Source organism: Callionymus lyra, chromosome 3 (assembly GCF_982586985.1).
Source record: "Callionymus lyra chromosome 3, fCalLyr1.hap1.1, whole genome shotgun sequence".
In the NCBI taxonomy this organism is placed as follows: domain Eukaryota; kingdom Metazoa; phylum Chordata; class Actinopteri; order Syngnathiformes; family Callionymidae; genus Callionymus; species Callionymus lyra.
This window is the reverse complement of record NC_141820.1, coordinates 17,392,393-17,417,528: the sequence shown is the minus strand read 5'-3', so window position 1 is coordinate 17,417,528 and position 25,136 is coordinate 17,392,393. Positions and strand designations below refer to the sequence as shown.

Genomic DNA, 25,136 nt, shown 5'->3' with positions numbered 1-25,136 from the left:
CAGGTGCTTTTAAAAAAACATTTGACCTCTCGGGGTCCCCCAGGAAGGGCAGGACTACTTACATGGGGGCGAGGAAAGTCTTGGCTGGCTTGCTGAAGCTGCTGCCCCTGCAAGAAAGACAAGATGAGGGACTTTTTAAGTTGGATGAGAATGGAAGAATACAGTAAGTACCGACGGGAGATCGTTGAAGGAAGTGGTTTTAAGAAGCGTTGATGAAACATCTTCAATGACAACAACCCAAACCCGCAGTTTGCCCACATCTGCTCTGAAGTCTGGACTATCCTGGCTGACCTCCGGCGCGCTGCTCCAGAGGTCAGCCAGGATACGCGATGAAATTACACCGAACAGGACCGGAGCAGCTGACCTCTGACCCCCGGGCCATTTAAAATCATTTATCTCTCGGCTTAAAAGCAGGAGCTAATCCTCAGTGTGTTCACCACAACAGCTGGATGCTCCGTTCGCCGTCGCTACGGGGCCTCTTGTGGGCCTCGTGGACCTGATCCGGCCTGGTTTTCCAGCTTTAAGTGGGGGGTTGGGGGGGGGGTTAGTCCAGGTACAGTAAGCCGTAGTCTTCTTACACGAGTGAGGTCAGGACGTCCAGCTGCTGATGAACATTTGTATTAGTGGAGGATTAAACGATGGAGAGTCGGTTGGTGGGGTCGAGGGTCCGGATTTGATAGATGAAGAACAGAATCAAGGGGGATGGCAGGGGGCGGCAGGACAGGGGAGGTGACTGAGCTTGGACCTCTTTAGGTCTTCAGGTCCAGATGAAAACACGTTAGGACTCATAATAACACTTGATAAAATTAGTAAACCAGTAGCAGCAAAGCTAGCATTGGCTAGCATCAGCTAATAAACAAACACATCTTAAACCTGTAAAACATACTGTATATCTGAATAGAACCTCACAAATTAAAACCATCTTAATGTTTCTTGACTTTCTTCTTGAGAATCATAAATCTATTATTGGTTCGTCTCAGAGCCGGTGAGTGAGAAGAACCATTTCCTGTGTCGACCCACGACCAGATGTAGCTTATCGTGAGAAGGAGCTTATCATAGGAACTATGTTTTATATCGTCTATTGAACAGCGTCTGGCTTTCAGCACAGTCTGACTTATGGACGACAGATCTCTGACCGACAGCTGTCAATCTCTCTAGTGGTCATGTGGTTAGCAACCTGGTTAGCTTGCTAGCAAACAGCCTCTGTAGGTCACAATGCTAACATGTACGTTTAGTTAGTATTTGATTCATTTGATCCACTGCAGGTATTTGAATCGTGGGTCAGGAGGTTCTGAAAGACAGAAACGACGAGTCAGAAGTGATGGAGACGAGAAGAAGACAACCACGAGGACAGATGAGAGGAGGATGAAGATGAAAGACTAGATGTAGATTCTAGATTCGTGACTTGGGTTCGACACGTTCCTCACGTCTCGCTGTCCGATCTTCAGACACGTCGACCCGTCATCAGATAGCGGCTGTGACGAGTGAGCGCATGTTCTCAGATAAGATCTGGACCAAAAGTCCTGATGTGTTCTTCACCGTGTTTTCATCTGACTCAGGCGTCACATGACTCTGTTCGGGGAAACTGGTGATGATGTTGTTTTGGTTTGTGGAGACGGCAGAGAGGAAAAGACGCACAAATAATATACCGTATTTTCCGCACTATTAGGCGCACCTTCAATGAATGGCCTATTTTAGAAGTGTTTTCATAAACGAAAAAGCTGTGCTAAAGGGAATGTCAACAAAACAGTCATAACTTTATTAAGCATAGAAGTGAAAAAAGTCCAAATGACAAATGATGAGCGTGCAGAAGTGAAGTTGAGCGCGTGTATGACGGCTAGAGTGCGCGTGTATGACTAGTTGAACGCACGTGTATGACTAGTTGAGCGTGCGTGATTTTGCGCTAAAAAAAACGGTGGCAGTAATCTTACTCCATAGTAAACCACCATGATGTGACGTGCGTCGTAAATCCCACCCCGTGATGATGCAATGACGTAATACCGCCCATGGCGTGTCGGCTCAGTCGGCGCAGAGTCATGAAAGTGTTTGTAAACAAGTCACCCACCAGGTCATGTTCATATATAAGGCGCTCCGGATTATAAAGCGCACTGTTGTTTTTTTGAGAAAATTAAAGGATTTTTAGTGCGACTTATAGTGCGGAAAATACGGTAATCATATTTTAGAAACAGTGTCTCCTTTAGAAAGATGTGACCCTGAATCTTGACCTCTTGACCTGCCTCCATTGCTGCTCTGTGTGGCATCAGTGTTGGCATTCATTCTTCATCTTCATCTTCATCAGTGGTGGTATACATTCTTCATCTTCATCTTCATCAGTGGTGGCATACATTCTTCATCTTCATCTTCATCAGTGGTGGCATACATTCTTCATCTTCATCTTCATCAGTGGTGGCATACATTCTTCATCTTCATTTTCATCAGTGGTGGCATACATTCTTCATCTTCATCTTCATCAGTGGTGGCATACATTCTTCATCTTCATCTTCATCAGTGGTGGCATACATTCTTCATCTTCATCTTCATCAGTGGTGACATACATTCTTCATCTTCATTTTCATCAGTGGTGGCATACATTCTTCATCTTCATCTTCATCAGTGGTGGCATACATTCTTCATCTTCATTTTCATCAGTGGTGGCATACATTCTTCATCTTCATCTTCATCAGTGGTGGCATACATTCTTCATCTTCATCTTCATCAGTGGTGGCATACATTCTTCATCTTCATCTTCATCAGTGGTGGCATACATTCTTCATCTTCATCTTCATCAGTGGTGGCATACATTCTTCATCTTCATCTTCATCAGTGGTGGCATACATTCTTCATCTTCATCTTCATCAGTGGTGGCATACATTCTTCATCTTCATCTTCATCAGTGGTGGCATACATTCTTCATCTTCATCTTCATCAGTGGTGGCATACATTCTTCATCTTCATCTTCATCAGTGGTGGTATACATTCTTCATCTTCATCTTCATCAGTGGTGGCATACATTCTGGTGTTTGTCTTCTAAACTTCTTACATAAGCAGGATTTGAGTGCAGGTCGAGCGAGGCCGCCTCCTCCGCCTGCATCTTAATTAGAAGCGCGTTAATCTTCCTCTAGGGCTTCGCTTTGACGTGTTTTCATCCGTGTCAACTCCTCCAGCCCGGGCCACTGAATGTGTCCTCGCTCGGAGGGAAGTTATCGCAGAATATCAAACGTTTGTCACCAACAGCTTCTCAGGACAACAACTGTAGCCACGACTTCTGAGGCGAGTGTTTACATCCAACATGAACGCTCTGATTTTCCAGCTCCATTTGGAATCAAAAGTGTAATCCTGCTCATGAATGATGGAACAGTGACTCTGCTGCTGATGATGGAGGTGTGACGCCGACACTGCTGCTGCAAATGACTGCTGTTGCCTCGGAAACTTTCTCAGGCCAATAAATGTTTGAGCGCATCATGGAGAGTCTTGATGCTGAGTTGACTTCAGTTTGAACTTGTTGAGAGATTAGATCTCTTTATGTCTGTGACCAGACAGTATAGACGTGTGAAGAAACACTATGAAGAGCATTGATATGATGGAGGGATCATCATCAACATGAAAATCATCTTCAACCTTGTCTTCATCTTCATCATCTTCATCATCTTCATCATTGTCAGCATCGTCATCATCATCTTCATAATCTTTATCTTTATCTTCATCATCGTCATTAACATCGTCATCATCGTCAGTGTCATCATCGTCATCTTCATCATCGTCATCATCGTCGTCATCGTCATCGCCATCATCATCTTCATCATCATCATCTTTATCTTTATATTCATCTTCATCTTCATCTTAATCTTCAACTTCATCTTCATCTTCATTTTCATCTTCATCTTCATCATCGTCGTCATCATCTTCATCATCATCATCTTTATCTTTATATTCATCTTCATCTTAATCTTCATCTTCATTTTCATCTTCATCTTCATCTTCGTCATCGTCATCATCATCTTCATCATCGTCATTTTCATCATCGTCATTTTCATCATCTTCATCTTCATCCTCATCCTCATCCTCATCTTCATCTTCATGATCATCCTCATCTTCATCTTCATCATCATCCTCATCTTCATCTTCATCTTCATCATCATCTTCTTCTTCATCTTCATCATCATCTTCATCTTCATCATCTTCATCTTTGTCCTCATCCTCGTCATCTCATTATTGTCATTATCGTCATCTTCATTATCCTGATCTTCATCTTCATCATCATCATTGTCATCTCCATTATCTTCATCGTCATCTTCATCATTTTCATACTCAACATTGTCATCAATATTTTTATCTTCATCCTCAACATCATTGTCATCATCATCACCAGCCTCTTCATCATCCTCTTCATCTTCATCCACTGACCTCCCTCACCCACGTCTTTAAATGAACATTTACTACTTCCCTCCTCATCACCCTCTTCTTCGTCTCACTCCAGATTTAGCTTTAATCTCTCAATTCTGGCTTCAACATTTAACAGCTGGACACCAATGCCTGTGTGTTTTGTGTGTGTGTGTGTGTGTGTAGATGTGTGTGTGTGTGTGTGTTCATCTGGTCAACACCTATTCTTAGAAATAAATATGTTACTCATTATGACATCAAGTACTTTTTAACGAGAAGATAATCACAAAAAAAAACTTCTTGAAGGAAGGAAACCATCCTATCTAATCTAATCTAATCTAATCTAATTTGAGTCAAAGAGGAGATTGACAGATAAGATTGTCCTGAAGTGAGGGATTATCGTTTCAATCCAGTGTCTAAGAAAAACCCTCGTGGAAATTCACATTTGTCTTAGAAAGCTTCCTCAACACGCAGCTCTCACGCCACACACAGTCCAACAAACTCAAAGTTTTGAAAAAGTGTTGCAACAACTACACACATTATTTGTGTAGTTGTTGATCTATAGTCTTGGTTTCAGGTGTCGGGACTCATGTTGTGGTGAGGCAGAGGTCACGAGGTCAACCTGCAGACAAGTCACTGCCATGTCGATGCCAAGTGTCCGAGTGTGTGTTCGTACGCTTCACGGCGAACGGCCGGAGCTACATGATGATCTGAACAGATGCTTGTTGTTCTCCATCATCTATGATATAGATCTCATGTAAATCTTTCTTATGTCATTGTGTTCGTGGAAAACCAATATGTCGTCGTTGACAAACATGGCTTTATCTCGACACACGACAGTTGAATTGTAGATAAACAGACGTCACTCGCTGCAGATCTGGTCTCCTCACGAGGACGTTTGTCTCCACATGTCATATTTGTCAAGGTCAGCGTCGTATTGTCTTCGGAGGACGATGGATGGAAACGTCTGACAATAGTTCTATGAACATCCGAGGTTCATTTTTAATAAAAATGTGGAAGAAATTGAATTATTTCCATCATGTTACCATGTATGAAGATGCTAATGCTAACTGTAGCACTGAATTGACTATTTTTGTTCAAGGAAATTACATCAGTAGTCAGTGTTAGTCCCGAAGCAACAAGAGGGTTGTGGGTTCGATTCCAGATTCAAGGCAACCTGTGGCCTTTCTGTGTGTGTAGACCAGACCTAGCTCTGAAAGTAAGAATTTTCAAACTTGATCCTGAAAGAAACTGGCAGCCAGTGAAGAGTTTTAAGGATCGGGGAAATGTGAGTTCTTCTACTAGAGCGGGTCAGAATTCTCGCTGCAGAGTTTAAGTGTGTTTTTGTATGTTTGCTTCCAGGCACTCTGGTTTCATCCCACAGTCCGAAAACATACAGAGGTTGATTGAGAAGAAGAAGCAGCATATGGCTGAACCATCGCTCAAGTTTATTTCAACAGTTTGTCTTTTAGCTCAGCTCTTTTCACCTGGTCCACATGTCTCAAACCTCCACAATAATTACTTACTTACTTACTTACATGCACACAAACATGCGCACGAGCAAACACACAAACATACGCCTAGACTCACACAAACATGCACACACGTACACACACACACATGCACCCAAAATGCATACACACATGCACGCAAACATGCACACACACACACATAAACACACACACAAACACATGCACAGACGCACAGACACATGCACACAAAAAACACACAAACATGCACACACACAGATCCACACCCACATGCACGCACCCACAAGCAAACCCACGTGTACACAAATATCCACACACACACATATATAAACTCAATGGTCGTATACACACATACATGTGTGTGATCATGTGTGTGATCATATGTGTGTGTCTATTGGTTTTCAAACTCTCAAGTCTTAACAACATACAAACAACATTCAAACATCTTGTGGCGGTTCTCTCTTGATGGAATTAGTCGACTGTATCCTCTCGTCCTCAGTCATCATCAGGATTTTGTGGGCGAGGACGACTGCAACCATCAGTTGGCCGGAAGTTTAACACAATTACAATACTCAAGAAGAAAATAGTATACAAATGATGTCAGATTTGAAGTGATTCTGCATCACGTCACTCCGGCTGAAGAAAAACATGTAAAACCTCAAGAGCTCGGACATAAAAACACGTCAAAGCGCTGATTCGAGGGCGGAGGAGGTGATCCGTCAAGCGCGTCGGCCCGTTTATTGTTGTACATGCGACACAGAACCGACGCCGCCGGACAGGACGAGAGACGTCGAACCGCAGAGAAACCTAAACTCTCCCAGAGTAAACACTCACATGCGATGATTAATCGGACGTGGAGCGTCATGCGTGACCGCGGCGTCTCTCCAGCGACTCCCAGGATATCGTGTGCGTCGCACATGTTGCTCGGCCGCACATGTTTACGGGGAGATCGGACGTGACGCGAACGCAGCACGAGCTGTTGGGTCAGCGCCAGCCGAGCGCCGGACTTTAACAAGCCGCACCTGCGCCCAATCAAACCTCCGCTTTTATAAGAGTAAACATGGCGCTCGGGCGCTCAGACGTGGCACATGTGTGGGTTTGATAAGGCAGCGGCAGCAGCAGCAGGCGCTCGCATGACCCCGTAAATCCAGCACTTTTTTAAAAAAAATTTAGCTTCATGAATCATCATTTTGGAGGAATCATTTTAAATTAACTTTCTTCTTCACTCCTACTAAGGGAGCGAGTGAAGAAATGCCGCTGCCCCCTGCTGTCTCCCCCGGATCATTGCCGTCCATATTGTAATCGCTAAAAAAAGTAGTATATTTTCTAGATAAAATGAATTCACGGCAATAGTATTTGGTAAGATGTTGATTTTTTATTCGTAATATATTTTTTAGTTATTGACGCGGCCCGTGGGCCACATGTCGCCCCCCGAGATGTATTTTGAGGATCTTTTACAGTATTTAAAATTTGTGAGGTCTGAACAAAAAACCTAGATATTTATTTATTGTCAATCACTTGTTTACTCTAAACACAACAAAGGTTTTATGAACAAAATCACTATTTATTAATTGAGAATATTTAAAAAACATGTTTTATTAAAATAAAATGCAATACAAAAAATAAATATATTTCTTTATTGTAATATAATTGTATTATCTCAGGGTCAAGGTGACCCAAAGGCCTGAAAACAAATGTGTTTGTTGTATCCATTGTGTTGTCTCTGGGTCAAGATGAACAACCTCCCTGGCTTCCATAAATACATATACAGTGATGGAGGTTGTTCACCTTGACCCTGAGATAACACAAGGGATACAACAAACACATTTGTTTTCTGGCTTTTGGGTCACCTTGACCCTGAGACAACACAAGGGATACAACAAACACATTTGTTTTCGGGCCTTTAGGCCACCTTGACCCTGAGATAACACAAGGGATACAACCAACAAATTTGTTTTCGGGCTTTTGGGTCACCTTGACCCTGAGACAACACAAGGGATACAACAAACAAATTTGTTTTTCAGGCTTTTGGGTCACCTTGACCCTGAGACAACACAAGGGATACAACAAACAAATTTGTTTTTCAGGCTTTTGGGTCACCTTGACCCTGAGACAACACAAGGGATACAACAAACACCTTTGTTTTCGGGCTTTTGGGTCACCTTGACCCTGAGACAACACAAGGGATACAACAAACACATTTGTTTTCGGGCCTTTAGGTCACCTTGACCCTAAGATAACACAAGGGATACAACAAACACATTTGTTTTCGGGCTTTTGGGTCACCTTGACCCAGAGACAACACAAGGGATACAACAAACACATTTGTTTTCGGGCTTTTGGGTCACTTTATCCCTGAGGTAACACCAGGGTCAAGGCCACCCAGGACGAGCCTGTGGTTTACTGGAGCCTCAGGTGCAGATGTTCTCACCTGTCTGACCTGCAGCAGCTCCACTGGCTTCTTTTACGACAGGACTCCAGCTCAGACTGGTTCAGACCGGATCAGACTCCACCCGGGCTGGTGCTGGTGTGTCCGGTCTTGACTGGTGCAGGTGAAGCTTCTCTCACCTGCAGGTTCGCCTCCATAAGGTCTTGGTTCCTCTCAGAGAGAGTCTGCAGCGAAGCTTCTGTGTTTCTCTCTCGCTGCCAGAAAGTGTCATTAAAGCTGTAATTGCTGCTGAAATAGCAGATTGAACTTTTAATTACCAGAGTTGAACGGATCCAGATTTATCTTCATTCGTGTGAAGCAGCTTCTCCAGCGTTCCTCCTCTATTTCAGGCTCGCCGTGTTTTCCTCTGACGTGACGGTGAGCTGGCTGATGGCCAGAAGCTGCTCGACTGAACACGTGTGTGGAGCTGACCTTCTGATGCTCATCAGCTGACCTGAGTGCGTCTCTGTGACCTCTTGTGACCTCTGATGACCTCGGCTCCACCATAACCTGTTATGAAATGACTTTTCCACCACAGGATTAGATAAGTTCACACACACACGCACACACACGTACACACACACACACACGTACACACACACGCACACACACACGTATACACACGCACACACACACAGACACACAAATGCACACAAAAACACACCTACAGACACACATGCAAACAAAGGCACACATGCATACACATGCACACCAACATGCACATGCACATGCCCTCAAACACACACACACACACACACACACACACACATGCACACAAATATGCACACACACACATGAAGAAGCACACAAACACACACAAAAATACTCCTACACTCACACAAATGCACACAAACATGCACACACACGTACACAAACACACCGACACACATGCACACAAACATACACACACACATGCATGCAAACATGCACACGCATGAAAACACACATACACAAACACATGCTCACAGGCGCACACAGACGCACAGTTACACGCACACAAAAACACACCTATAAATGTAAACAAACGCACACAAATATGCACACACACACATGAAGAAGCACACAAACACACACAAAAATACTCCTACACTCACACAAATGCACACAAACATGCACACACACGTACACAAACACACAGACACACATGCACACAAACATACACACACACATGCATGCAAACATGCACACGCATGAAAACACACATACACAAACACATGCTCACAGGCGCACACAGACGCACAGTTACACGCACACAAAAACACACCTATAAACGTAAACAAACGCACACTTCCACAAACATGCACACAAACAAATGCACACACACAGATGCACACCCACAAGCACACACACATGCACACAAATATGCACACACACATATATATAAACACACATGGTCATAAACACAAATACATGTGTGTTTATATGTGTGTGTGTGTGCATATTTGTGTGCATGTGTGTGTGCTTATATATATGTAAGTTTGTGTGTAGGAGTAGGTGTGTGTGTGTGCGTTTGTGTGTGTGTGTGTGTGTATCGATCAGCTCGTCAACATGACAGATACAAGTCAGAACAGGAGTTTTTTCTTCTGAGAACTTCTCCCTTCATGACAGTTTATTTGTGCGTCCTCTTGTGTCAAGGTCGTTGTCGACCTCAACACCAACACCTTTTTACTTCTGCACTTCTCAGTCAAAAGATGTCAGTTGTTCAATAGTTCTGAGTGTGTTTGTGTGTGTGTGTGTGTGTGTGTATGTGTGTGTGTATGTGTATGTGTAGGGGTGTGTGTGTGTGTGTGTGTGTGTGTGTATGTGTATGTGTGTGTGTGTGTGTGTGTGTGTGTGTGTGTGTGTGTGTGTGTGTGTGTGTGTGTGTGTGTGTGTGTGTGTGTGTGTGTGTGTGTGAGCTTCATCGTCAACAAAGTGATCCACACCTGACGCACGAGTCCTCGTCTCTGAAGCTTCAGTCAAACCTTCTAATGCAGCAGAAACATTTCTCTTGTTCGCTCCGTCAGAGGAACATCTCATCTCAGAGGTTCTTCACCTACACAGTGTGAACTTCTGTCCCTGGTCCAGACCTGAGCCGGGCTTCTGGGTCCACAGAGCTTCACACGCTCCAGCAGAAAGTCATGACATGATTTATCCTCTGCAATAATGAAGCCATAAAAGTCGTTAAGAGCGACACAACATGTGTCTCTTGTTTTTGTAAACATGAGCTCGGAGTGTGTGTGGGGGTGTGTGTGTGTGTGTGTGTGTGTGTGTGTGTGTGTGTGCTTGTCCGAGCAACACAATACAAAGTGTTTTGAGGTCAGAAATTAAAACGTTTCTTTGTTGTCAATGTTTTCAATTCGACAGTTTTTTTTTATTGCCGACTCAGCTGGCGTGGTTTTGCTGACCAGTAAAAGATGTTGTGTTACCATGGCAACAACAAATCACCAACTGTTTAGACTCTTGGTTTCTATGATGAACCTTAAATTAAGATTGATTTCTACGACCGCGACTCACCTCTGTGCCACTGTCCTGGCACTTCTGCTTCGCCTCCCTCACATCAACCTTCTCTCAAACATGACATGTGTGTGTTTGTTGAAATGAAAAACGCTGAGTGTGCACTTTGGATTAAAAGCCTACAGTTTTGGCAGCAGATGTTCAGAATTGATAACATTGTTCAGAAATAGCGCTCTGACCTAAAATGACGACTCGTCATTAAAGCGCTTACGTATGAGACATTGTTCCGTCTCGTCAAAGTCGAAAAGCTGCTTCAATCCAAGTCATAATCACCAGACAATCCGACCCACCGAGCACCTCGGAGGATTCGTGGCCCCGACACGACTCGGGGACAAGGAGCAGCTTAGCAAAGATGGAGGCCGCGATGGAGAGCGACTCTCAGGCTACGAAGACCACAGAGCGTAAACACGCCGCTGATGTCATCCTGTGCCGCGTTTGTGTTTTAATGAATGTGATCTTTAGCTGCGACTCCTGATGTGTAATGCTTGGCAGATGTGTGGCTGCAGGGGGGGGCGGGGGGGCACGAGGGCGACCCCTGCAGGCGGAAACAAGATTACTTCAGTGGAACATAACATGACCAGCACTGGATACCATGGAAAATAAATCTTTGATTTCTGTTTTTTTGTTGTATTTAGAAGAAAAGTATCCTTAAAAAAAGAGCATCTCAAATGACTATTTCAGTGAGTTTACTCCAAAAATAAGTACAGTAGTGAAAAGAGTAACCATTGCCGAGTAAGCAGGGTCAAGGTGACCCGAAAACAAATGTCATTGTTTTACCCCCTGTGTTGTTGATGACATTTGTTTTCCAGACCGTGGGTCACATAGACCCTGAGATAACACAAAGGGTGACGGTTAATTTTTTTTTTGGCAGGTCTGGCTGTTTTAAATTTAAACATTAAACTGGTCCATGGTGTATAAACGGGTGGTGACCACTGATGAGCTTGAGCAGACTTGGGCAGCACCACTAGTTGAACTCTAAATAGAACTAGTTTACACACCTATGGACCATTTTTGGATTGTGGAAAGAACCTGGAGTTTATTTATCATAATATAATTTAATATCATACTTGTGTCCTTTAATTTTCATTCATATTGAGAGTTGTATTTCCAATTAAATTTTAAATTCACTTATTTTATACTTTCATGATGTAATAATAACTTTAATTACACAACTTAATTCCATATTTTCTGTTATTAATCAGTCATTTGATGTTTGTTAATAAGAACCATGACCTGGAGGAACGAGGACCTTCACGGACAAACTCTATGCAAACTAAAACACACTTCCTTTGGTTAGTTTAAATGATGCAAATGGACAATAAAATACTGAAACTGTAATTTATAATAATGAAATGAGAAATGTTCAAGACAGGAAGACATCAATTGTTGTGAAATATGTTGACGTCTCAACTGGAGTGAATCTCGACTGCGATCACTGCATTTGTTTTGACTTATATCTGATTAATTTCACAATCTTATCTTATAATTTCATGATGTAATTAGGTTGTAATTACACAATTTATGACAGCATTTTCCCTAAATATCAGTCATCAGTCATGTATGCAAAGAACTACAAATGTTCTAGTACTTTAGGTTTTATATATATATATATATATATATATATATATAATGTTAGGTATATATATGTCACAGTACAGATTGTAATCCAGTAGGATCTGGAATCCTACTAGTACTACTAGGAATTCCAATCTGTCCTAGGAGGATTCCAGATTCTACTAGTGAATTCCAATCTCTACTAGGAGAGATTGGAATTCTACTACTGTATTGGGACCTGAATGTTGAGATCAGTACTACGACAAATCGAGTTCTACAAGGACAATCTCCAATTCTAATAGGAGAAATTCGAAAAAATGTTTTGGAAAAAAGACTGAATCATTTCACACCTAAAGTTTCAGCATAGGTAGGCCTACATTCACCATTACTATTGTAGGTGAATTACTTGATATTTTAAATATTTGATAACAATTCTGTCACTTTCAATCTGTACTAGTAGTATTCCAGATCCTACTGGATTCCAATCTGTACTTTGACTTATACATATACATGTATAGAATCTGGAAAATCACTTTATCCATACATATTTTCTGTCTATATTAGAATATATACATATATATATATATATATTTTTTAAAATCTACAATAAAATCATGAAACTATAAGTTATAATATCAATATGAAAGATTTTCACGATAAATAACTTGATGCCTCATTTAGAGTGAATATTAAGGGCTAGCAAAGCTAGCAAAAAAGTTCATAATTCAAGGCATATGTGAATATTTAAAAACCGAATTGGTTCAGGTGGATTAAATACAAAAGAAAGTGAAGGGTTGTGTGGAATGTCCCTTCCGTCTTTTTTTGTTTTTCAGTTCTATAACGCTCCAGACGATCACATGACCTCCTGGGCGGCGTCGCCACAACAGGCCGAACACGAAGACCTGAGTGCAGCTCAGGAGAAATGCTGGAAATGGAGTCGGAATGTCGGAACTTGGCAGCTCGAGCGCTCGGCGTACATCCCCGAGATGACAGCGAGAAGTGAGAAGACACATTGTTGGTCTCGGAGAGTCTTGGCAGGACGTCGCCGCCACATATCTGGGCGAACGCAACACGAGCAGGTCGACGAGGAAGGAATGCTGAGTGGATGAAGGAGAACGAAGATGCCTGGAAACCGGAGAAGACAAAAGATGTCGAAGACAGAGGAAGGTCGCGCAAAGGTCACAGAGAAGACATGGGTCAAACTCAAACAAAACATGTTCTGTGGCCCAGAAAGCTTCCATGGAACACACGAGGAGTGAACTTTGAATCCTTTACAGAAAAACATCTGAAGTCGATAATCTCAGAAATGGTTTGCACGTGAACAGATGAGGTGAACCTTCAGGAAAGTGCTGCGTCATGACTTTTTATGATCCCTCTGTCTGGGCTGTCAATCATGTTTGTGCGCCTGTTGCTCGCAGCATCTCCCGCGAGGAACACCGGCGGCACATTTCCAGAACCTTACATGGGGCGCCGATGCTCGAAGACCCAGAACAGCTTGCATGACTCAGACGACGTCATAAAAGTCTCCGCACCTTCATCCAGAGGAGGCTTTAAGTGACCTACATCTCATTTTTATGGCCTCCAACTTGGGAGCGGGAGTTTCCACGCGGTACCTGAAGGCAGCACGGTATCAGTCCCGCTGATATCTTGAACACTGCGAAGCATCTGTTTCTTGAGGCCTGTTGGAGAAGTTTCAGGTTATTTCATAAAATAATATTGAATCTTCTCAGAAGGAAGGGTCATTGATCATGAGAGGCCCAGTGGTCCAAAACATCTTCACTAATGACCTTTAGAGATGCGTTATGAGGATTGTTTTTAGTTGGAGCTTAAATCAAGGGCGTCAACTTCCATCACAAGGAGCCTCGATTTAAACAACATCGACACTAGTGGACATGTTTTAACCCTTTTATGATGCTATTACATCCAGATGTTCTGATGCTGAAATGGTCCTTACTTAGGTGGTTCTGCTCTGGATGCTCCTCAGCCTCCTGCCAGAAAGAAGAGGACAAAAGAGTGTCCGACACTCCCAGAAGTCTCCTGAGGAAGAACAGCTGCTGGTGACTCTGGTGTCGGTGCTCAAGGTGATGTCATTGCAGATTTGAACGCCCATATATTCATGGCCAGAGAAGACCTATCCAGCTCCTCTGAAGTGCTCTGGATGCTCCTCAGCCTCCTGTCGGAATGAAGAGTACAAAAGAGTGTCCCACCCTCCCAAAAGTCTCCTGAGGAAGAACAGCTGCTGGTGACTCTATTGTTGGTGCTGCAGGTGATGTCATTGCTGACGTGAACGCCCATATATTTAGAAGACCTATCCAGCTGCTCCTCTGATGTTCAGGGTCAGGGAAAACATCTGCTTTTGCTGAAGTCCAAGATCATGTATTCACACTTTTATCACATTAAGGTTATCTTCGCTCCATGTGTGCGACTTCCTGTCTGTATTCAAACTCATCAGCGTCACCACCGTTGTGTGGTCGACAGACTCCAATTCCTGATGTTAGCAGGGTAAACAGGTGGGGGCTCAGAACACGGCCGTGAGGGAGAGTCATTGCTGAGTGTGATTTTTGTGGATCCTCACATCCACTCTGGCATGCAGTCCCAGAGGATCGGGGTTGGGATGACGGTGTTGAAAAGGAGATGTGAAGTCTACAAAGAGGAGGTAGACGGAGGAGCCTGGATTCTCCAGGTGGGTTAGAGTTGTGTGGAGGCTGTGAAGACTCTTGGTGACAGTCGGTGCGAGGGCCTCAGGAAGATAGTCATTAAGAGCGCGGATGATGATGGAAGACTTTAGGAAGGCTGGAGACACTGCCCGAGAGAGGAAGATGTTAGAGAGATTCCTGGGAGGTTCTTGGGGCTTTCCAGGGTTCTTAATATATTTTGTAAATATGTTAGTGTATATATATAATATAGGGCAGAATTTTATTCTATTCTATTCTATTTAGATTTTTTTCATTTTATTTTTATTTCTGGGTGTTTTTATTTCTTGTATATTGCTGTTTAAACCGAATTTCCCCTCGCGGGACAAATAAAGGATTCTGATTCTAATTCCGATTCTGCCACATCGTCCGCCTGAGTTTGTGTCATTTCTTCACGCCTTCATTCTTCTCCTTAGTCCTCCTCTGGACTTGAACCTCATTTTTTGTCTTCCACTCCTTCTTCTCGAACGCCATCTTTGCCGTCCACGTGTCCAAGGATCCGTCCTATCGTTCAGTCGTATGGCTTCTCACTGCTGCTGCTCAAAAACACAGTAAAACAAACCAAAAACACAGAAATCTTGACTTAATAAATCAAAGCAAATACACTCAAAATAACTTAACTTCCATGTGACTCGAGCGGCAAATTGTCTCGTTATTAGCTTCAACTCTTGAACGATGCTAAGCTAACACCACTTGTCTTTTAGTGTTTAAATCACTAGTCTTTACTCTTGGAGTATAATTTAGGAAATTTAAGTTTTTGCCGCGATGCAACTAATCTTGTATTGCTTTGTGACAGGAGCTGCTTGGCAGAGGTATGCGTGTGAGTGAGTGTTTGTTTGCTAATAAAGCCTGGTTTCATCCTCAGATGCAGGAATGACAGCGACACTCGGAGGCAGGTGTTTAATCCTCTTATTGAACGCTAAGTCGACGAAGCAGAGTTCACTTGTGCTGTTTCTCGTGCAGGAATGAAGGAGTAAACATGACAGCTCCAAATCCTCTTACATAAGCGAGCGCCCGGAGACCTCCCGGAGGAGCGAGGACAGGTTCAGGCCGACACCACGGAGACTGTGAAAGGAGCTCAGCGGCACAACTCAAAACCCGTCATTGTAGTGGAGCAGGAGTCCCATGATGTCACGCCAATCACCGGCGAAGAGGATTTCTGATCACACCTGACGTGCAGGAGCTGACAGCCGTTTATGAAAGTGCTGTGTGACGAGAGACATCATCGAGACGCCGGCACAGGCCGGATGAAGGCTGCGACGGATAGATTTGTGAAGACATGAATGGCTTGCAGGTGTTTTTGAAAGAAGGAAAACGGCATCGGGTGTGAGGCTGCACCCCCTCTCCTCCCCCGTCCTCCCCCCCGACATGCTGTCATTATGTTTTATGGCTGGAGAAACAAGGTGTGAGAAGAAGAGCTGCATGTTTTTTTCACTTCTTAGCCAGGGTTGAACTGAGAGACCCCTGGACTCTTTCAACCATGCATCTGTTTTAAACACAGGTTCAATGCTACACATAAAGTACTGTCACTCCAATCCCTTCTAATTGTTGGTCAAATACACTTTTTTCAACCGACTCTAAACTTTGGAAAATGGTGTCAAAACACGATCTGGAGTTTATAATCCATGTGTTTGTTTCTTCTCGTTTATACTATTGTAACAGTTTATTTTTGTGTCTTAACAAGAAGGAGTTGTCTCGCCTGCAGTTGATACAAAACTCTGCAGTTCTGAGCTGCTCTAGTAGAAGAACTCACATTTCCCCGATCCTCAAAACTCTGCATTTCTTTCAGGATCAATTTTAAATTCTGGTTCTTACTTTCATGTTGTTGTTTTTTTAAATTCTAATGGGATTGGACCCCTCCTGATACATAGATTTTTTTTTAATGCTTGGTGTGACAAACTCATGGTCCAGATGCCAGATAGGCCCACCATGTTGTTTCTTGCGGCCATCTGGAGCTTGACTTGTGAGCTGACTGTTGTCTTGTTGACTCGCTCAGTGGTGGTTCTAGGTTTGAGTCAACTGTCCAGGGCTGAGTTATTTGGGGACCGGAACCGTAAGCATTTAAAAAAAACAACAACATGAAAAATGTTCTACAAGTTTCTCCGTTAGCTCCCAGTCTTTCCTTTTTTTCTCTCTCCAGGCAGAAATCTGTTCTCACACAGTCTGGTTCTGTTCAAGGTTTCTGCATTTTAAAGTGTAGTTTAAAGAAAATGTGAAGTTTTTTGAGATACTCTCTTGTGATTTGACACTTTAAATAACATTGAATTAAATTGTGATCCTGCTTTATGTGCAGCCTTTTTTATTGTACTTAGTGCTTTAGTTTGATTACACTCTTTGTTGAAGATGTATTTTTTTTAGTAGTATTTAGTAAGTATTCAAAAGTTACTCTTAACTTGGACAACATGTAGTTAACTTATTATGTAGACTTTGATGCTGGTAAAATGTTAAATCAAATAGTTGTTTCCATGCCCAGGGAGTTATTTAGTGTAGGAGCTGCACCGTCCTGGTTCCGGACAGTAACCCAGAAGATAATATTTCAGAAAACTACACCTACATTCTTATTCCAGTTATTCTGTTTTATCTTTTTTGTATTTTTCTGTCACACTTTGAAAGTTTGGTTTGTGCCAATATACATGTTCAATTAATTAAAAAAAATATTCAGCAGGAGTTTTTTCTATGTACCTGAAACTGTAGGCACATGTTCTGGTTTCACTACTACATACTGAGGGTAGTACAGGTACAGGTACAGATAAGGGGCTGATTGCTTCATAGAAATCAAACAATGGAGTGAAAACACTTTGCAGCTAAATGTGGACAAAACTGAAACTCTTGTGATTGCTCCTGATGATAAGGTTCCAGGGTTGAGTCAGTACTTGGGTGTCTTAGGTCAGTCTGTCAAACTGAGCCTGAGAAACCTGGGTGTTGTATTTGATAAAGACATGTCTCTAGTAAAACACTGCAGAAAACTGACCAGAAACTGTTTCCTTCAACTGAGAAAAATCTCTAAACTTAGGAAAATGTTGTCGGAACATGATCTGGAGCTTGTAATCCATGCGTTTGTTTCTTCTCGTCTGGACTATTGTAACAGTTTGTTTTCATGTCTTAACCAGAAGGATCTGTCTCGCCTGCAGTTAATACAAAACTCTGCAGTAAGAATTCTGACCCGCTCCAGTAGAAGAACTCACATTTCTCCGATCCTTAAAACTCTTCACTGGCTGCCAGTTTCTTTCAGGATCAATTTTAAAATTCTGGTTCTTACTTTCAGATCTATTCATGGTCAGGCTCCTCCTTACATCACTGATCTGATCCAGCCTTACACCCCAGCTCGGGCTCTGAGGTCTGTGGATCAGAATCTACTGATGGTTCCTGATCACGGTTCAGGACCAGAGGAGAGAAATCCTTCCAGACTGTTGCTCCTAAGCTCTGGAACGATCTTCCTCTGTGTTTGATGATCTACTGACTTCTTCAAGAAACATCTTAAGATATTTTTATTTCTGCTTTTCCCTGACTTTCTGGTACTCCTATGATTGTCTTATGTCTTAACCTTCTAAAGCATGTATTTTAACTGTGTATTATTTTGTTGTTTAAGCGCTTTGTGACCCTGGTCCAGAAAGGCGCTTTACAAATACAACTCACTTACCATACGTGTCCCACGGACTGCCCTTTAGATCTGATCCACATGAGTTTGACGATCGTCAGAACAAACACACAACAGCCTCAAGTCAACAAGAGATTTTGCAAAACCTTTTAATCGTCAACGTTTTTTCATCAATGTACATTTCTTATTGTCCTTTTCGTGGTCGTCTGTCCACGCGACTAAATGCTTCCGGCCCCTCCCCCGACCCCCGCAAGTAACAATACACAAGACCAAGTCGACTCGGACACACTTGCATATTCAGTCCTACAACCGACTCCTTCACAGGTACGAGTTTTCTAAGTGCCACTTACTGAAGCGCGGACAAACACATTCTACACACACAGACACACAATGTTGTCTGGCTCGCTGACACACACACACACACACACACACACATACACACAACAGTGTGCCTCACACATTCTATAGCTGGCATGTATTATTAACACACGTTACATTACAATGTATCTTTGTCTCCCGAGGGCAGCGTCTTTCTTCGTCGCCGCTTCACAGTCGAGTTTGTCGCTTTTTTAGCGACTTCATCACGAGGGGTTCACCGATGCCCACCACACACTCCAGCACTTCAGAGTTCACCGATGCCCACCACACACACTCCAGCACTTCAGAGTTCACCGATGCCCACCACACACTCCAGCACTTCAGAGTCACCTCATCTGTATCGAGTCACGGTTGTGTTGTTAGGAGACACCTCAACTTATGAGGCCGCTTTTCTTTATATGCTGATGACGTAGTCATTTAGTTTGCATTAATAAACCCAACAACCATGAATGTGTAAGAAAACCAATCGTCTTATCGCTGTTTATTTTTGTGTTATAAAAGTAAGTTGCCGACATGTAAAAAAAACTTTTGCACAAAGGTTTGTCAAAAGGGTCGCCACTATATCAGCGACACAACTTTAGCATTACTTTTTGAACTAAACCGTTTGTTTTTTAAGACATTAAGAAATTTTCATCCACGATCTTACCAATGTCTCGTTACATTTTCGGTGTTTTTTACTCAAAAAAGGAAAAAAACTACTTTTTGATTACGACTTTGTTTAGGATAACAGGAGATAATCCTTATTGTTGATCCACTTCACAATCTACAATGTTCTCCTTTAGCTCCCAGTCTTTCCTTTTTTTCTCTCCAGGCAGAAATCTGTTCTCACACAGTCTGGTTCTGGTCAAAGTTTCTGCATTTTAAAGTGTAGTTTAAAGAAAATGTAAAGTTTTTTGAGATACTCTCTTGTGATTTGACACTTTAAATAACATTGAATTAAATTCTGATCCCGCTTTATGTGCAGCCTTTTATGCACCCGACGCCACATTCGTTTCTTGTGTTTTTGGCGGCCGAGGCGGCGTATTTTACTTATTCAGTCTCGAGGTTAAAGGTCAAGACTGAATATTTTGAAGTGTTGTTAGAGGTGTGGAGAGCACGGGAGCCTCGAGTGTCCGTCTTTTTTTCAAAATCTTAAAATCCTTCGCCGTAGACCTGCTGAGCAGAGTTTTCACAAAATGCGGTTCGAAAAAAAAGAAGAAAAGAAAGTGATTAAAAATGGAACCTAACGGCACCAGAGCTCTGCACAAGAATCACACCATTGAATAACTTAACCTCCCGGAATAAATAGAAACAAACAAAGAGCAACATTGTCGATGAACTCCTGCCAAGGTCGTTTCACGGTCGTACAAAAAAAGTGAGTTGAACATTCAAGTGGCAGCGTTACTTTGAAAGTCGAAGCGGATCTGAGGCACCTGCCGCGCTCCGGGCGACTTCCCGGGGGTCCTTTTTGTGACGCCCGTCGACCCCGATTGGCCCCGAGGACGGATGGAGCCGACTGCCCCCCCCCAGAGGCGGCCGGGCGAGTCCGGTAAATGACATTCTGAATGACTGCCGAAAAGGTGGAAGAGCAGACGTCCCGGAAAATTCCATGTGAAAGGGGCTGAAGGTGAGCCGCTCGGGAACAAAAGGCTCGTCCAGCATGAGCCGCCCGACGTGTCGTGAAGGCAGCAGAGAACCGAGCGAGCGCTCGCCGGCTGGTAAAACCTCAACCTTCTTCTCTTCTGATCAAACACGTTACTCCGTCCTCGGAGAGTTGAAACCTTTAAAAAAGACCGATCCTTGAAAGGCCTTTGTGTGTCCAGTTTCCACCTCTTTCTTTACAAATATTTGATCTGGAAAAAACACGTCTGAAGTCGCGCTTCCTGTCGAGGGTCGAGAGCTTCCCGAGCCGAACGAAGGACACACTCGGACCGGTTGAATATATTCAAGCAAATCAAAGCCCCGGCGTCAGCTCCTGCTACAGCTGCGTCCGTTCTTCACTCACCCGGCAAAAGAAGCAGCATTGGATTTTAAAGAGCATGACTGCGGCGAAGACACCTTGTTGAAAACCTCTACAGACACTGACTGCGGTGTAAAAATGATGGCAAAAAAGGCCTCTCCTTTTTTTTTTCTTTTCTTTTTTTTTTTTTTTTGGATGTTCAAAAGTAATCCTTCTTGTTTTTGTTTGTGTTTCTAGGATCAAAACGATGACGAGCGACGCGAAGGCGAGACGCCTGCTAGGACAAGAGCACGGCGGCCAAGAAGGTGGTCGTCAGCGTGAGAAGAAGGCGGTCACGTGACGGGCTGCTGCCGCTGATGCTCTTCTCCAGTTTGGGGGTTTCTGGGTTGAACTCGTCTGCGGGAGAGAGAGAGAGAGAGAGAGAGAGAGAGAGAGAGAGAGAGAGAGAGAGAGAGAGAGAGAGAGAGAGAGAGAGAGGAGGTGAGTCTGGAGCAGAAGATACTTTCACACATGATGAAAACAGAGGAGGCCACGATCCTGACAACATTCATGGTGGCTCTGGATCATTTAAAGGTGGGGTAGATGATCAACAGAGCGGTGAGACTAAGCTGAATTCAAAGGTCTCTGTTGGGAAAGTTCCTGAAACCTTGACATCTGGTAATATGGAAGTAGACTTTCTGATAATGTTGCTTTAATTAAAAATATATATTTTCAGTGAAAAAAAGTTGCTTCAATCAATCAAAAAAGTTACTTTAATCAATCAAAATAGTTACTTCAATCAATAAAAAAGTTACTTCAATCAATAAAAAAGTTACTTTAATAAAAAAAAAGTTACTTCAATCAGTCAAAAAAGTTACTTCAATCAATCAAAAAAGTTACTTCAATCAATCAAAGAAAGTTACTTCAATCAATAAAAAAGTTACTTCAATCAGTCAAAAAAGTTACTTCAATCAATCAAAAAAGTTACTTCAATCAGTCAAAAAAGTTACTTCAATCAATCAAAAAAGTTACTTCAATCAGTCAAAAAAGTTACTGCAAACAGTCAAAAAGTTACTTCAATCAATAAAAAAGTTACTTCAATCAGTCAAAAAAGTTACTTCAATCAGTCAAAAAAGTTACTTCAATCAGTCAAAAAAGTTACTTCAATCAATCAAAAAATTTACTTCAATCAGTCAAAAAAGTTACTTCAATCAGTCAAAAAAGTTACTGCAAACAGTCAAAAAGTTACTTCAATCAATAAAAAAGTTACTTCAATCAGTCATAAAAGTTACTGCAAACAGTCAAAAAGTTATTTCAATCAATAAAAAAGTTACTTCAATCAGTCAAAAAAGTTACTTCAATCAATAAAAAAGTTACTTCAATCAGTCAAAAAAGTTACTTCAATCAATAAAAAAGTTACTTCAATCAGTCAAAAAAGTTACTTCAATCAATAAAAAGTTACTTCAATCAATCAAAAAAGTTACTTCAATCAGTCAAAAAAGTTACTTCAATCAATCAAAAAAGTTACTTCAATCAGTCAAAAAAGTTACTGCAAACAGTCAAAAAGTTACTTCAATCAATAAAAAAGTTACTTCAATCAGTCAAAAAAGTTACTTCAATCAGTCAAAAAAGTTACTTCAATCAATCAAAAAATTTACTTCAATCAGTCAAAAAAGTTACTTCAATCAGTCAAAAAAGTTACTGCAAACAGTCAAAAAGTTACTTCAATCAATAAAAAAGTTACTTCAATCAGTCAAAAAAGTTACTTCAATCAATAAAAAAGTTACTTCAATCAGTCAAAAAAGTTACTGCAAACAGTCAAAAAGTTATTTCAATCAATAAAAAAGTTACTTCAATCAGTCAAAAAAGTTACTTCAATCAATAAAAAAGTTACTTCAATCAGTCAAAAAAGTTACTTCAATCAATAAAAAAGTTACTTCAATCAGTCAAAAAAGTTACTTCAATCGATCAAAAAATGTACTTCGATCAATAAAAAAGATACTTCAATCAATCAAAGAAAGTTACTTCAATCAGTCAAATAAAGTTACTTCAATCAATAAAAAAGTTACTTCAATCAGTCAAAAAAGTTACTGCAATCAGTCAAAAAAGTTACTTCAATCAACAAAAAAGTTACTTCAATCAATCAAAAAAGTTACTTCAATCAACAAAAAAGTTACTTCAATCAGTCAAAGAAAGTTACTTCAATCAAAATTGCCAAAAAATAAATTAAAAAAGTTTCTTTAATCACCAAAGATTTTTAATGGAAACTGCATTCTTTCATTAAAGTAACAGTTTCTATGTTCATATCATCTGAGGACACTTGAAGCTTCATTACCCAATTTCAGAAAATCTGTAACTTTAATCAAAAATAATTTGTCTTTTTTTCTTAAAGTAAAAAAAAAGTTTTGATGTCCCTTTTTTGGAAATTATCTTCGTTTTTTGATTGACTAATAAAGAAACAAATCTACAGCACCGATGCTAACTCAGTTTGATTGACATATAGTTATAATTCCAATAACTGTGAGGCTGCGAAGAATGACTCGACTATAGTAATGTTTCACAGTGTCGTCTTAGAAAGTGTGAATCACTGAAGAAAAAGAGATAAATACGTGTTTTAACAGATGTTTGCTTTCATGTATTTTAACAAGAGTCTCTGGAGCGACACCTGCAGGAGTGTTGCTGCAACAGTGTGGGTCAGTACAGTGTGGGTCAGAACAGTGTGGGTCAGAACAGTGTGGGTCAGAACAGTGTGGGTCAGAACAGTGAGGGTCAGACTAGTGTGGGTCAGAACAGTGTGGGTCAGAACAGTGTGGGTCAGACTAGTGTGGGTCAGAACAGTGTGGGTCAGAACAGTGTGGGTCAGACTAGTGTGGGTCAGACTAGTGTGGGTCAGAACAGTGTGGGTCAGACTAGTGTGGGTCAGAACAGTGTGGGTCAGACTAGTGTGGGTCAGAACAGTGTGGGTCAGAACAGTGTGAGTCAGAACAGTGAGGGTCAGACTAGTGTGGGTCAGAACAGTGTGGGTCAGACTAGTGTGGGTCAGAACAGTGTGGGTCAGAACAGTGTGAGTCAGAACAGTGAGGGTCAGACTAGTGTGGGTCAGTACAGTGTGGGTCAGAACAGTGTGGGTCAGAACAGTGTGGGTCAGAACAGTGTGGGTCAGTACAGTGTGGGTCAGAACAGTGTGGGTCAGACTAGTGTGGGTCAGTACAGTGTGGGTCAGTACAGTGTGGGTCAGAACAGTGTGGGTCAGAACAGTGTGGGTCAGACTAGTGTGGGTCAGAACAGTGTGGGTCAGAACAGTGTGGGTCAGAACAGTGTGGGTCAGACTAGTGTGGGTCAGAACAGTGTGGGTCAGACTAGTGTGGGTCAGAACAGTGTGGGTCAGACTAGTGTGGGTCAGAACAGTGTGGGTCAGACTAGTGTGGGTCAGAACAGTGTGGGTCAGAACAGTGTGAGTCAGAACAGTGAGGGTCAGACTAGTGTGGGTCAGAACAGTGTGGGTCAGACTAGTGTGGGTCAGAACAGTGTGGGTCAGAACAGTGTGAGTCAGAACAGTGAGGGTCAGACTAGTGTGGGTCAGTACAGTGTGGGTCAGAACAGTGTGGGTCAGAACAGTGTGGGTCAGAACAGTGTGGGTCAGTACAGTGTGGGTCAGAACAGTGTGGGTCAGACTAGTGTGGGTCAGTACAGTGTGGGTCAGTACAGTGTGGGTCAGAACAGTGTGGGTCAGACTAGTGTGGGTCAGAACAGTGTGGGTCAGACTAGTGTGGGTCAGAACAGTGTGGGTCAGACTAGTGTGGGTCAGAACAGTGTGGGTCAGACTAGTGTGGGTCAGAACAGTGTGGGTCAGACTAGTGTGGGTCAGAACAGTGTGGGTCAGAACAGTGTGAGTCAGAACAGTGAGGGTCAGACTAGTGTGGGTCAGAACAGTGTGGGTCAGACTAGTGTGGGTCAGAACAGTGTGGGTCAGAACAGTGTGAGTCAGAACAGTGAGGGTCAGACTAGTGTGGGTCAGTACAGTGTGGGTCAGAACAGTGTGGGTCAGAACAGTGTGGGTCAGAACAGTGTGGGTCAGTACAGTGTGGGTCAGAACAGTGTGGGTCAGTACAGTGTGGGTCAGTACAGTGTGGGTCAGAACAGTGTGGGTCAGAACAGTGTGGGTCAGACTAGTGTGGGTCAGAACAGTGTGGGTCAGAAC

The 25,136-nt window shown here is 42.4% G+C and overlaps 1 protein-coding gene across 1 annotated transcript in view; it reads right to left on the bottom strand.

Moving 5' to 3' along the window:
• Positions 1–20,150: 20,150 nt before the first annotated feature.
• efna3a (ephrin-A3a) overlaps positions 20,151–25,136 on the bottom strand; it is a 90,462-nt gene continuing 85,476 nt past the window's right edge. Inside the window, exon 5 of the mRNA XM_087786714.1 lies at positions 20,151–21,352. Within this exon, the coding sequence (XP_087642840.1) occupies positions 21,234–21,352 (119 nt within the window). The 3' untranslated portion in view covers positions 20,151–21,233. The remainder of the gene's footprint in view (positions 21,353–25,136) is intronic.